The sequence below is a fragment of the Natator depressus genome, chromosome 2 (assembly GCF_965152275.1).
Source record: "Natator depressus isolate rNatDep1 chromosome 2, rNatDep2.hap1, whole genome shotgun sequence".
NCBI classification, from domain to species: Eukaryota; Metazoa; Chordata; order Testudines; family Cheloniidae; genus Natator; species Natator depressus.
Window position 1 is genome coordinate 14,604,981 of NC_134235.1, and position 13,817 is coordinate 14,618,797.

General features: G+C 41.4%; 1 protein-coding gene across 1 annotated transcript in view; it reads left to right on the top strand.

Moving 5' to 3' along the window:
- ZFAT (zinc finger and AT-hook domain containing) overlaps nt 1-13,817 on the top strand; it is a 137,769-nt gene that overhangs the window by 24,257 nt on the left and 99,695 nt on the right. The window contains exon 3 of the mRNA XM_074943813.1: nt 3,016-3,279. Within this exon, the coding sequence (XP_074799914.1) occupies nt 3,016-3,279 (264 nt within the window). The remainder of the gene's footprint in view (nt 1-3,015; nt 3,280-13,817) is intronic.

The following is a 13,817-nucleotide window of genomic DNA, read 5'->3' on the forward strand; positions in this document are numbered from 1 at the left end:
GTCCCAGCATAGATTCTTGGGGGACCCCATTGTTCACCTCTCTCCATTGTGAAAGCCAGTCATTTATTCCTACCCTTTGTTTTCTATCTTTCATCCTTGAGAGGAGCTTCCCTGTTATCCCATGACTGCTTAGTTTGCTTAAGAGTCTTTGGTGAGGGACGGTGTCAAAGGCTTTCTGAAAATCCGAGTTCGCTGTATCAACTGTATCGCCCTGATCCACATGCTTGTTGACATCTTCAGATAATTTTAATAGATTGATGAGGCATAGCTTCCCTTTACAGAGGCCATGTTGACTCTTTTTCAATAAATTGTGTTGATCTATGTGTTTGATAATTCTTTTCTTTACTATAGTTTCAGCTAATTTCCCTGGTACTGAAGGTAAGCTCACCAGCCTGCAATCACCAGGATCTCCTCTGGACACCTTTTAAAAAAAATTGGTGTTACACTAACTACCTTCCAGTCATTTGGTACAGAGGCTGAGTTCAGTGATAGGTCACATACTACAGCTAGTAGTTCTGCAGTTTCATATTTGAGTTCCTTTAGAGCTCTTGAGTGAATACCTTCTGGTCCTGGTGACTTATTACTGTTCAGTTTATTAATTTGTTCAAAAATGTCTTCTATTGACAGATCAATTTGGCACAGTACTTTGGATTTATTGCCCAAAAAGGATAGCTCTGATCTGTGTATCTCCCACACATCCCCTACAGAGAAGACCGATGCAAAGAATTCTTTCAGCTTCTCTGCAGTGGCCTTGTCTTTCTTAAGTGTTCCCTTAAAACCTTTGTCATCCAGTAGCCACACTGCCTGTTTGGCAGGCTTCCTGCTTGTGATATACTTAAAAAATTCTTATTGTTAATTTTTGTGTCTTCAGCAAGTTGTTTCTCAGATTCTTTTTAGGCCTGCCTTACAATAGTTTTACATGTTAGTTGCCAGAGTTTGTGCTGCTTTCTATTTTCCTCATTAGGATTTGACTTCCAAATTTTAAAGGATGCCTTTTTACCTCTAATGGCCTCTATTACTCTGCTGTTTAACTATGGTGGTGGTCTTTTGGTCTTCCTACTGTCTTTTTTGATTTGGGGTCTACTTTTAATTTGAGCCTCTGTTATGGTGTTTTTAGTAGTCCCTGTGCTGCTTGCAGGCATTTTACTCTTGTGACTGCTCTTTTTAACTTCCATCTCACTAGCATCTTCATTCTTGTATATTTCCCCTTTTTAAAGTTAAATGCTACTGTCGTGGGCTCTTTTGGTATATCCCCTCTACAAGGATGCTAACTTAAATTACATTATGGTCACTATTACTGAGCATTTCAGTTATAGTTACCTCTTGGACGAGATCCTGTGGTTCACTTAGGACTTAATCAAGAATTGCCTCTCCCCCTTGTGGGTTCCATGACTAGGTGCTCCAAGAAGCAGTCATTTATGGTGTTTAGAAATTTTATCTTTGCATCACATCTTGCAGTGGCATTTACTCGATCAATATGGGGATAGTTGAAATCACCCATTATTATTTTGGTTTCTGGTTGTGTAGCCTCTCTAACCTCCCTTAGCATTTCACAATCACTGTCACCATCCTGGTCAAGTGGTCGGTAGTATATTCCTGCTGCTATATCTTCTTATTCAAGCATGGAATTTCTGTCCATAGGGATTTTGTGCTTCAGTTTGATTCATTTAAGTTTTTTACCTTATTTGACTATTCTTTTTTAAACATATAGTGCCACTCCCCCACCAGCATGATGGATTCCGTCAGTCCGATATACTTTGTACCCTGGTATTACAATGTCCCATTGATTATCCTCATTCCACCAAGTTCCTGTGATGCCTATTATAACAATATCCTGCCTATTCTTCCCCAGACAGTACTGTATGTAGAACTGGTAGGGCTATAAGACCACATCCAGCAGGGGGGACATAGATCCATGTCTTTTATAGTGTGAAAGAGGGGATATGATGGGTGGCTAGCATGAAAGAAATCCCCTTAAAGTAGTACCTGAGTGCCCCCAGCACCCAATGGATTACCACACATTTTCCCTTCACAGTGGAGTACCTAGTTTCACTAGATAAAATTTCCTATTGAGGATATGGGTGCTTCTGGTCTGCTCAGACTATAAGAGGATGGCTCCAAATGTCCTCTTGAGGTGACCAGAATGGTGAATAAAGAAATCTAAGCAGTAAATATGATTTCAGTGAGAGGAGGGGTTCCTTTTATATCTCGCTCTTTTCCAGTGCTAATACTTCTCATTCATGTATCTAACTTCAAAAATAAAAGGGTACTCAGGAAGCCTAAATTATATGGTAGTTATTTAGCTTTGTGAAGGGCTTCTGGTTTTAACACTTTCCAGTGTTCGCTAAGAAAAGCGTATTTGGGGGAAATACATTTTAATCTCATTGCCAACAAGATTTTTTTTTCACTTCTTCCCTGCAAGTTTGGTGGTAATTATGAATCATGAGAGTAATTAAAGAATAGTTGTTATAAAGCAACTTGTTATATTTTCTACAATTTGTTATAAAGCAATAAGCTTTTGATAAAAAAATTGACTTACAGTTAAGCTGCCTTTCTTTTTCTTAACACTTTTCAAAGAAATACTTAAGCAATTTCTTTGAACTAATCTAAATTAAAATGAGATTTAGGCAAGGACTAGAACTTGTGATCTGTGAAGTGCCAGTCAGAAAACACAGAGCAGAACAACTTTCTAGAAGGAATGCACACACTGATAAAATAACATGCTGTAATTTAAAAGAATGCCTACATTTTAATTTTTGATGAATGTATAATAATTTGAATTTGGTATCAATAATACAAAGTGTTATTGCTTTGCAGCTGGCAGAAATACCATCAAATGTCACTCCTAAAAAAGAAAAGTCTGAGAGTGAAACTTTAACAGTGCTTTCACATTTCAAAGGGAGAAGCTCTTGAACTTTATTTAGCATTTTCCATTTTCAAGAAGCTGTATATACATTAATTCTCCCAATAACCAGCAAAATTGCATTACAGCTTCTTTTTAATTTTCCTATATAGAGCTTCTTGTAGTGAAGAGAAAAAGGGGCAGACCAAAAGGGTCAACTAAGAAGTTCTGTGCAGACGAAGAATCAGCAGAAAACAATAACTGCATTCCAAGCGAGGAAACACAGCAAGGGCCAGAGGAAGGAACAGAATTGGCTGAAGTTTTATCAGGCAACTTGGAATGCCGGAAATGTAGTCGGAAGTTCTCTAACCCACGTCAGCTAAGAAAACACATCTGCATTATTGTTTCAAATGAAGGAGAGGAAGAAGGAGATCCAGGTAAGCAAATGTCTTACAAAAGGACATGTAACTGTGTGGACCAATCTTCTTCTCTTTGAATATGATATGGTAGATAAAACTCCTAATACTAGACTGTATTGTTTTTAAATTAGAGTGGAATACTGGGTGTAGATTTTGTTTTACATTTAGATATATATCTACTTAAAATGACAGCTTGATAATCCCTTCAAGTCATAGTGTGGTGGGCACGTGCTGATGATGACTGAAGCAAAGATTCTTCTTCAAGTGCTTGCACATGTCCATTCCACCTTAGGTGTATGCTCTAGTGCACTGGATAACTATCTGGGTGGTAACTATCGCGGTGGCACCTGCGCCCTCTGCATGCTCGTGCTGCTAGCTGAGGGCAAAAAGGGGCAGAGCCATCCTGATTCCCTCAGCTCCTTCTCATCACCCATGATTGCAGTGCATGTGTATGCTTGCTGCACTCTTTTGTCTTTCTTCTTTTAAATAAAGTTTTTCTACTCCTCATTGTACATAGTTTGTTAGTCAGTGAATTATTGTGATAGCAGTACTCATTTTAGACATTTGTTTCATTTTATATATATATTTCTTTGGGCTTTAAGCTTGGTACCAGGGCATGTCTTTGTCCCTGGGATTTAAGTGCTGTTCTGGTGTAACAAATTTATGCCAGTCATTCTAACTATTTAAAGTGTTTAGGAGAGGGTCACGTAAGGCACAAGTACCCTATTTATAGAGGGTTTAAGACCAGGTCCAAGAAGTTGAGGGAAATTTGACTTTGGCATATCCTGATGGAGGCAGCTTTGCATCCCCACTTGGAACCCAGCCGTTCAGTAGCAGGGGTTCAGACTCCATCTCAGAGTGAGCTATCAGACTTGGTGGGTTCCGCTCATCAGAAGGAACTAGGGAGAAGGTGTGATCCTTTTCCAGTTTCATGAAATGCCAGAAGTCAGGTATTTCGAGTTCCTCTAGCCAGAAGTCTACTTCTTCTTTGAGAGTGAGGTCCCTAATGGAGACTCATAGAAAGAAGTCTGGTACTGAGATTAGAGCTAAATCAGACCCAGCTAGCTGCTCCCTGGTACTATATTCATCATCTAGCAATGTAGAGGTGTAGATTCTGGCACCTCTTTCAGTATTGTCAAGACAGACTCTATTGCCAGAACCTTCTACAGCTTCAGCTTAGTCTGTGGTACACTGTATGCTCTCGGTACCAATAACACCTGAGTCTTACATGGTGACCGGGGACCATCTTTGACTCTTGGTTCTGGATTCATTGCTGATGCAGGAGGAGGTTCAGGCGCCTGTCCCTGTTGTACAAGCCCTGGTACTGGGATAATCTTTGGCACCCACACTTTCAGTGCCATGAGGGTCTGGACACTAGCTGGATGCTCAGTGGTGCAGCAAGGCTTCTGTGAAAAGCCTCCAGTAGTGTCCACATCTCGTTGGTCTGTTTAAGTCCTGGTCCCTTGCCACTCCACCATACCACCTTGGCCTTTGGACTATGCTTACTCCTCTTCAGAGTTAGAGGTGGGATTCATGCATCAGGAGCCCATTAAAGAAGGTCTACATCCTCTCCTGTTTATGCAAGTAAAGATTTCAGTAGCGTCATTCTTATAGGAGCAAGTCCAGGAACAGGCTGCATTGGTGTTAGGACCTGGTACTACATCAAGTCCAACAGTGACCCTTTTGGACTCCTTGGAGATTTTCTCTGGACTTTAGGTCCTCATTGCGTAGACTGCAGACATTTTATAGAACAAAGTATGGAACGCGAAGTACCTCTTGTGATAATTTGTACAGATTTCCAGAAGGCTTTTGACAGTGTACTAAGAGAAAGTCCTGGAAGAATTGTGGCATATTATGGAATACTTGCAAAAATAATTAGCATAATCAAGGCTATATGATAACGCTGCATGTGCAGTCAGAGATGGTGACAGCATCACCTAATGGTTTGCAGTGACAAGTGAACTAAGACAAGGGTATTGTTTGGACTAGTCATTGACTATATCATGAGAAGAATAACTACAGATGGCAACCAAGGAATTTTATGGACAAATGATAAAGCACAATTGGATGACCTGATTTTTGCTGATGACATTGTCTTGCTTAGTTCAACACATTGCTTAATGGAAGCAAAGACACAGCATATACAGCAAAATAAATAGGTTTGTTCATCAACAAGGGAAAGACAAAATGCGTGGCTATCAATGTCCAAAAGTAACCATTAGTGTGGCTGAAGAAACATTCGATGAAGTAAGTCATTTTCTCTATGTAGGGAGTGAGATGTACAATGATAATGACATCATGCTAGAGTAAGGCAATGAACATCAAAAGCAGCAAACAACTTCCATAATCTTGAGAAGATTTGGAAAAGTAGCATGATTGGCACTAGCATAAAAATATGAATTTTTAACACCAGCATCATGTGTGCCCTCCTTTATGGAACAGAGTCAAGAAAATCTGCACCAGAAATTGATGAGAAGATCAACTCACTTCAAAGTAGATGCCCACGGAAGACCTTCAGAGACTATTGGAAAGAGTTTCTTGCAACATCAGAAATTGTAAGTTGAGCAAACTTATCTAAAACATCAGAGGTGGTAAGAAGATGTCAGTGGGTTTTTAAGAGTGCTACCAACACGACTTCTACCACAAGTAATAATATAGACACCGCCTGGAAAGAAAAAAAGGAGGGTGACCTAGAGAAACGTTACACAGAACAATAGAGAAAGAAGCCAGATCCATCAACATGACACTCAGAAGCCTGAACAGACTGGCACAGGATGAAAATAAATGGCAGAAACTGGTGGACACCCTATGCACCTGTGGTATGGGAGGGTAAAGAGGAAGGTGCGGCAGTCCTAATTAGCATGCAGTAGCTTAGTATGTGTCAATTCTATGTGCAACCATTTCAATTTTATATGGCAGTTCAAAATTTCGCTATTTTAGTCTTAAAAAATAAAAGCACCAAGAAACTTAAAAAGCCCAAAACAGTAGTTGAGAACTTATACGCACACAAAAGCCAGGGAATTCAGTTATGGTTTCCATAGCAACTGTAACTCCACCACATTGTGTCATTTATTAAGGCTTAAATTAAAAAGTGTATTCAGTAATATTAAAAAACCCTACATACACTCTCCGGTGCCAAATTATGATTGCTGTGGCAACCATGTTTTTGAACTTCCTTATTTCTGTGTATGGAATGGCATAATGCTATTCTACTTTTAGTCGATAATTTCAGCTGTTCTTTCTAAGAAAATGAGCTCATGATTATAAAGTGCACATACTGGTTAAAAGAGTGGTAAAGCTAACATATACCTTTTTGTGTGATTCCTGGGTTGAAACCAGGTAATAAAAACACATTATTCACATGCTCACTGAGGAAAAATTAGTTTGGTTAAGATATGATTAAGGCGGTTATGATAAATTTACAAATATTTAAAATGTGTAAACTCAACTGTGATGGGCACTATTGAAGTAAAAGGGAAAATATCAAGAAACTTCTAGACAGTAAGATGCATTAGGCTGTGGAGCAGTCTCTTCAGTGAAGTGTCTGAAGCCCTTTCATATGGGACATTTAAAACTAAACTGGACAAAACACTGCCATATTGTACTGGAGGCAGTTCTATGCATTGTTCACAAGGAAATGAACTGAAAGACCTAACAGGTCTCTCTCATTTCTCACATCTATAATTCTGTGACCCACATGGACCTCTCAAAAATCTCTTGATGCCCTGCTATTGTTTCACAGCTGATGATCACGTGGTCACCAGAAGCTGTGGTGGTGCAATAACATTGCCAACAATGGACATAGACTGAATATCCAGCCAGACCACCTTAAGGCCTAGCTAGAGATTGATCTGGGTGGTGCTTTATCTGCAAGGAGACCACATCTGAAACCATCATCATCATCACAAATGCAAAGGAATGTAAACAGCCACTCTCCTCTCTCCCCCCCCAGCAGGAACACAGCTGCAGAGGCAGGGTCCAACTCCATGTGGCCCTGTCCATGGCCAGCACCAGCAGCGAAATAGCAGAGAATCCCGCAAGTCCTTAAAGGAGCTGAGTCCCTGCTCCCCCAGCCACTTCTCTCACCCCTTGGCAGGGACACAGCTCCAGCACAGCAGCTGCGTCCAGCTCCAGCTGGCCCTTCATGCAGCCCACACTTGGGGGAGAGACAGGGGAGAACCTTCGGGCATTCTTCACCTTCAACCACTTCTCACTTTTCAGAAAATTTGTGTCAATTCTCAAAAGGTTCAGTGAGGCTGTGATTCCCCTCTCTGTCCCTCTCTCAGCTCAAAAACCACCACTGGGAAGGAAGCTTCCCAAGGGCTCTGTTCTTCTACAAGGAAGTAGTCCCAGCCCTGCACCTCCAGTCTTCACTGCCACTCACTTTTTAGCTCTGGCTCAGACAAGACTAAATGGTAGGTGCTACTTCTCTTCCTCCCTCCTCTCCACCTCCCCCACAAAGCAGGTAAGAATAACGGGGACATCATGACAACAGAGACAGCTTATTTCAAGGAAGTGGATGTGTGAAGCCATTTACATGTCCTCTTGAGGGGTTCAGACCTACATTTATTACTATTTCTATTGCTGTTCCATCATGCTTCCAGAACACACTGTTCCAGGTCCACCCATTCCCAGGACTCAGCCAGGTTATGGCTCCAAAAGATATCCAACCAGACCTGCCTTTTCCAGGGCATATGGCAAACTAGGTAACTATTCTTCCATTTGGAACATCTAATGGCAACATTTACTTCATCTCCTGTCACAGTTCGAATTGAGAGGAACTGTCCAAGGAAACAGAAAAAGTAGAAATAGGAAACCAGATTCTGACACTTTGGTTTACTTCCCTAGAACTGAAGATCTCTCTGAGGCTTGAAAACTTGTGCCTTCCATCAGCAGAAGTTGGTCCAATAAAAGATATTACCTCACCTTCCTTGTGTGTCTCAGACCAGATTCTAGACATCTAACATCTGTACACACTGCACAGGTCCACTGAGTAGGCACAGGTCAGAAGCAGACAGCAGAAAGTATCACAAACTAAAGTTGATGGTGATTAATGCAAGATCTGCTGCTAAGAAACAAAAAACAACACACAACATTATCAGTTATGAAGTACCTGATATATTCTGCGTCCCTGAGACCTGGCCAGATCCTGGAAACGCTATGCTAGCCCACCTCATCTCCCCAAGGGTACTCAGCACACCAGAGATACAGAGAAGCAGGTGGTACTGTATTCATCTTCTCTGCAAACATCAAAGACAAGAGAGATGCCTCAGGTAAGACAACTTCATTCTGCTGACAGTAGAAACCAGAGCCAATGCCAACATAGATTTTTATGATTATTTACAGGCCACTACAGACATAAGGATACAGAGAAGTGCTCACTGACACTTTGTCAGTAATGGTGGTGAAATACCCCAGACTCGTTGTCCTGGGAGATTTCACCATTCAGATTGATGTGGCTACAGATGCAAAAAACCATCTCTTCACTTTCTTCCCTAGGACTTCCACAGATTATCTCTGGTCCACCCAACACAGCTGGTGATTGCTTGGTCCTGATTTTAGGCCTAGATATCAAGATAGAGAACATTACAACGTAGTCACTGTCTTGTCAGACCATCACCTCATTAAGGCAGTGGTCAGAAACCTTCCAGCACTCAGGCAACAGTAAAGACCAATGATCCTGATTTGACCATGAAGGCTCCAACAAATTCCAAAGCCTGCTAAAAGGACAACAACACGCCACCCAGAGGACGAGGAGTCTGTGAATGGGTGGATCATTGTCATTCTACACTGGCCTCGGCCATTGGCACACTTGCCCCTAAACAGTTCCTTCCTTCCCATCACCCACACAGAACTTCTTGGTTTTCCGACAGTCTGCACTGGATGAAGAGAGGGCGTGGAAACTTGAGTGCTGATGGCGAAAACAAAGGCCAATTTAGACAGGATGAAACATAATACATTCTTCAAAGCCTATGGTCAAGCTGTACTACCAGACAAAATACCTTCCTATGAGCCTCCACTCTGATTGCCAAATCCTGCCTCAAGGAGCTGTCGAGGGTGGTAAATTGCTTCATCAGTCCCGAGTGCCTACAACCTGCATCAGAGCCAAGCACCACACGCTGTGAAGAACTATCCTACTTTGCTGAAAAGATTACACATTTGGGAAGCCTTCTCAAACAGCATAGATCTGCTCCACCTGCACCCACCAACCCACAGCTCACCTGCATTTCCCAGAGTTCACTTATCAAGAAATTTTGAATACACAAAAAGAGTCCCAACCCAAAATTTATGAATCTAACTCATGCCCTTCTTTGCTTGTGAGAGAGAGTCATGAATACCTGGTGCCACTTCTGACCAAAGTAAGCTATTCTTAAGCCAAAATAAGTGTCTATGCAGGAGGCTGTACCAGTTTAAATAAATCAGATTAAAATTCAACTTAAATTAAACAGGTACAATTTTTTCTTATGTAGACAAGGGATAACATTTTCAAAGATTCTGAGTCACTTAGGAGCCTAAATCATTTTTGAAAACTACTTGCTATCTTAAGTCACTTCGGTGCTTTTGAAAAGTTTACTTATGACTGTCAATAGATAATGCTCACTTCTCACTCAAAAAGTGTTTTATGCAAGTGTAATCCCGTTGGTGTTTAGAGAGCCCGGCTCCTTTAAAACCTCATCCTGGGGCAGAGGAAGTGTTTGGTTGCTCCAGGAAGAGGAAGTGCTGGTTGTTTCTGGGGGAGGGAGAGTTGAGGTAGGGAGACTGACAAGGGCAGGTATACAAGAGGCCTACAGCAAACAAGAGGCCTACAGCAAACAGGCCCTTCTGTGGAGAAGCAGCTGAGCTAGCCCAAAGCCCAGGAAGGGCAGAGTGGTTGACCCGGGACTTCCTGGGACAGCAGCCAGGAGGAGCACTGTGCCAGGAAGGAATCACCTGAGATGAAAAAACTGGAGCCGGACCCAGTATCACATTTACCCAGAGCTGTATGGGGCTGTGAGTACTGGGTCTTGTGACTGCGTTGGGAATAAGGAGGGAGGCTGTAGTTAGCTAAGTGGGGAGGTTGTTGCTCTCTGAGGGTTTGCAGATTGTGGCAGAAGAGGGCACCCAAGGGGTTTGCTGGGGAAAGTATCTTGGCACCGAAGATGACTAGGAGTGCCGAAGACTCCCTGCCAGATGGGAAATCTCCAGGATTCCTGAACTCTGAGTCTAGATGCATTGCTCATTGTCTCTCCTTTTTATATTGTGTTAAATTGATCTACTGTATGCTGGTCTAAAGTTAATTCTGTACTTCTGCACACCCATTTTTAAGACTGTCCTAATTTACGGAGGTTCAGAGGTGAACTGTCACCTTGATCACCTTGACTGATCTGTCCTTCAGCCCTCATATAGATTGAGCGGATCACAACACGTTTTCCATTCTTCTTATATCCTGGCCTTCCTTCTCCATGCATGGCCATGTGTTTTCATGATAAAATCCTCCTATCTCTTTGGAGGTCGGCCAAATGGTTGTTTCAGTTCCTGTGGGTACCACTCATTGACAGCTGCAGTCCATCGATGGTCAGTTTCACTGTATGCTTGGCCCATTGCATTTTACTATGCTTGCTCTCACCATGTCCTGCACTCCACTCTGCTGTCTGATCACTTCACTGTGGATTCGGTCACAGATTGAAATTCCCAGAATTCTTTTTTACATTGCCCTCTCTGTGACAGACAGTAGTTGCTCCTCTGTCTTCGTGAGGACCCATGTTTCACTGCCATACAACATTGCTGGTAGTACTGTTGAAAAGGCTGGCGCATGTTGCCTTGTTGATTTTTTCCTTGGAGGACATCCTTGATAGAATTGAATGCACACCAACCTGCTTTCTTTCTTCGTAAGAGTTCACCTTTCTGATCATGGCACATGTTAATTTCTTGGTCCAAATAGACCTATTACTCAGCTTCTTCTATTTGTTCTCCCTTGATTGTTATTTGGGCTTCTGGGAAGGTTTCAGGCTGCATAAATGACCGCAGGTGAACGGTATGTAACATAATGCATATATTCTCATTTGATCTTTTCTTGTGTATGAACAGAAGGACGTGCTGAGTCTCTTCAGACTACAGTTATTGTATTTTTCCAATTAGAAACCTCTTTGAAGAGTTCATTGCTTTCTTTTCCGAATAGTGTTTGTTCACCTTCCTCACTTCCTATTTATTGATTGGAGCTTTATTGCATTTTGTACTGTCCTGGCAAGCTATTTTAAATTCCTAACAGATTTCTGGTCACTGACTGAATCTGTCAGTATTGTCCCATCTGTTAATTAATATTTTTTCTGGTTAGAAGATTAATATTTTTTCACTCTAATGTTAGCCATAGCCCACATTAACGCGTTGTGCTAGCTTTCTCCACCCTTTGCATTTAGCCCTGAGTAGGAGCCCAGAGAAGGATTTGTGCCTCAGAGAGGAGAATGCGTTTAATATATGAGCCTTTAACAGGGTGCAGCCTCTGTTCTCCATGCTCCCCAGCCTCCGGGGATTCTAGTGACAGATGTTTGACAGTTGTGCTCAGCCCTTCCATGAACAGGATGGATCCTTACTCCCTCCCTTAGGGAGAGTTTTATTTAATGAATTTAGCTCTATAAAATGAGACCAAAATCGTGCCTCGCCTGAAAACCGAACCAGACAGATCAAATCAATATGAAACCCCACCATATGTAGCAGTAACTAATCAGATTTCACAGCATATGGAAAAGTTTCACCTTTCCTGAAAGTTACCCAGTCAAGCGACATTACTTCTGTAAAAGCCCCCCATAAGATGAAAGTACAGTGACTTTGCGTTGAATTGCAATGTGTCCAAAGATCTGAGGGCATTTCAGCCCTACCCAGGCTTACTCCTACTGTTCTCTGACTCTATGGAGGGGTTTAGGAATGAAGGGATCCTCTGCCCCAAACTTAGTAACAGCAGTGGCTCTGCAGCTGTGTTAGAGTAAGGGATAATTTGCGAATATCTTTGACCCTGTGTACAAGTGAGCTCCTCTCAGAGCAATGTGTGATGATACTCTGCTATTGCATGAGACAAAAAGAGCATCTGACTGTAATAATAATTAATAATAAAAAGAGATGCCGACGACATCTACATATATTGAAAAATAGGGGGGAACAATCACCTCTTTCAGTTATAATTATCTTAGGTATTACTTGTTGGCTGTGTAACCCTGTGAACTTTTGTGATTTTTATAGTAACATTTTCACTTTTTTTTTATTCCCTCCCCCGGCCACTCTCCAGAGCTGTGTGAAAAGTGCGGAGGAAAACTGACTATACCAGGCAGAGGCCAGTGAAAATGACTATATACAAATGGTATATAATGCACAAAGTAGGGCTGTCAAGCTATTAAAAAAATTAATCACGATGTTAAACAATAATGGAATACCATTTATTTAAATATTTTGGGATGTTTTCTACATTTTCAAATCTATTGATTTCAATTACAACACAGAATACAGAGTGTACAGTGCTCACTTTATATTTATTTTTTATTACAAATATTTGCATTATAAAAAAACAAAAGTAGTATTTTTCAATTTACCTAATACAAGTACTATAGTACAGTCTCTTTATCATGAAAGTTGAACTTACAAATGTAGAATTATGTACAAAAAAAAATGCATTCAAAAATAAAACAATGTAAAACTTTAGAGCCTACAACTCCACTCAGTTCTACTTCAGCTAATCTCTCAGACAAACAACTTTGGTTACAATTTGCAGGAGATAATACTGCCTGCTTCTTGTTTACAATGTCCCTTGAAAGTGAGAACAGGCGTTTGCATGGCACTGTTGTAGCTGGTGTCTCAAGATATTTACATGCCAGATGCACTAAAAGATTCATGTGTCCCTTCATGCTTCGACCACAATTCCAGAGGACATGCATCCATGCTGATGACAGGTTCTGCTTGATAATGACCCAAAGCAGAGCGGACTGACGCATGGTCATTTTTATCAACTGAGTCAGATGCCGGCAGCAGAAGGTTGATTTTCTTTTCGTTCGGGTTCTCTAGTGGAAGAATGCTGCTCTCTTAAGACTTCTGGAAGCATGCTCCACACCTTGTCCCTCTCAGGTTTGGACAGCACTTCATATTCTTAAACCTTGGGTTGAGTGCTGTAGCTATTTTTAGAAATCTTACATTGGTACCTTCTTTGCGTTTTGTCAAATCTGCTGTGAAAGTGTTCTTAAAATGAACATGTGTTGGATCATCATCTGAGTTTGCTATAACATGAAATATATGTCAAAATGCCGGTAAAACAGAACAGGAGATATACAATTCTGCCCCAAGGAGTTCAGTCACAAATTTAATTGACACATTTTTTTAACAAGCATCATCAGCATGGAAGCATGTCCCCTGGAAAGGTGGCCAAAACATGAAGGGGCATACAAATGTTTAGTATATCTGGCAAGTACATACCTTGCAACGCCGGCTACAAAAGTGCCATGAGAATGCCTGTTCTCACTTTCAGGTGACGTTGAAATAAAAAGCAGGCAGCATTATCCCCCATAAATGTAAACAAACTTGTTTGCCTTAAGCAA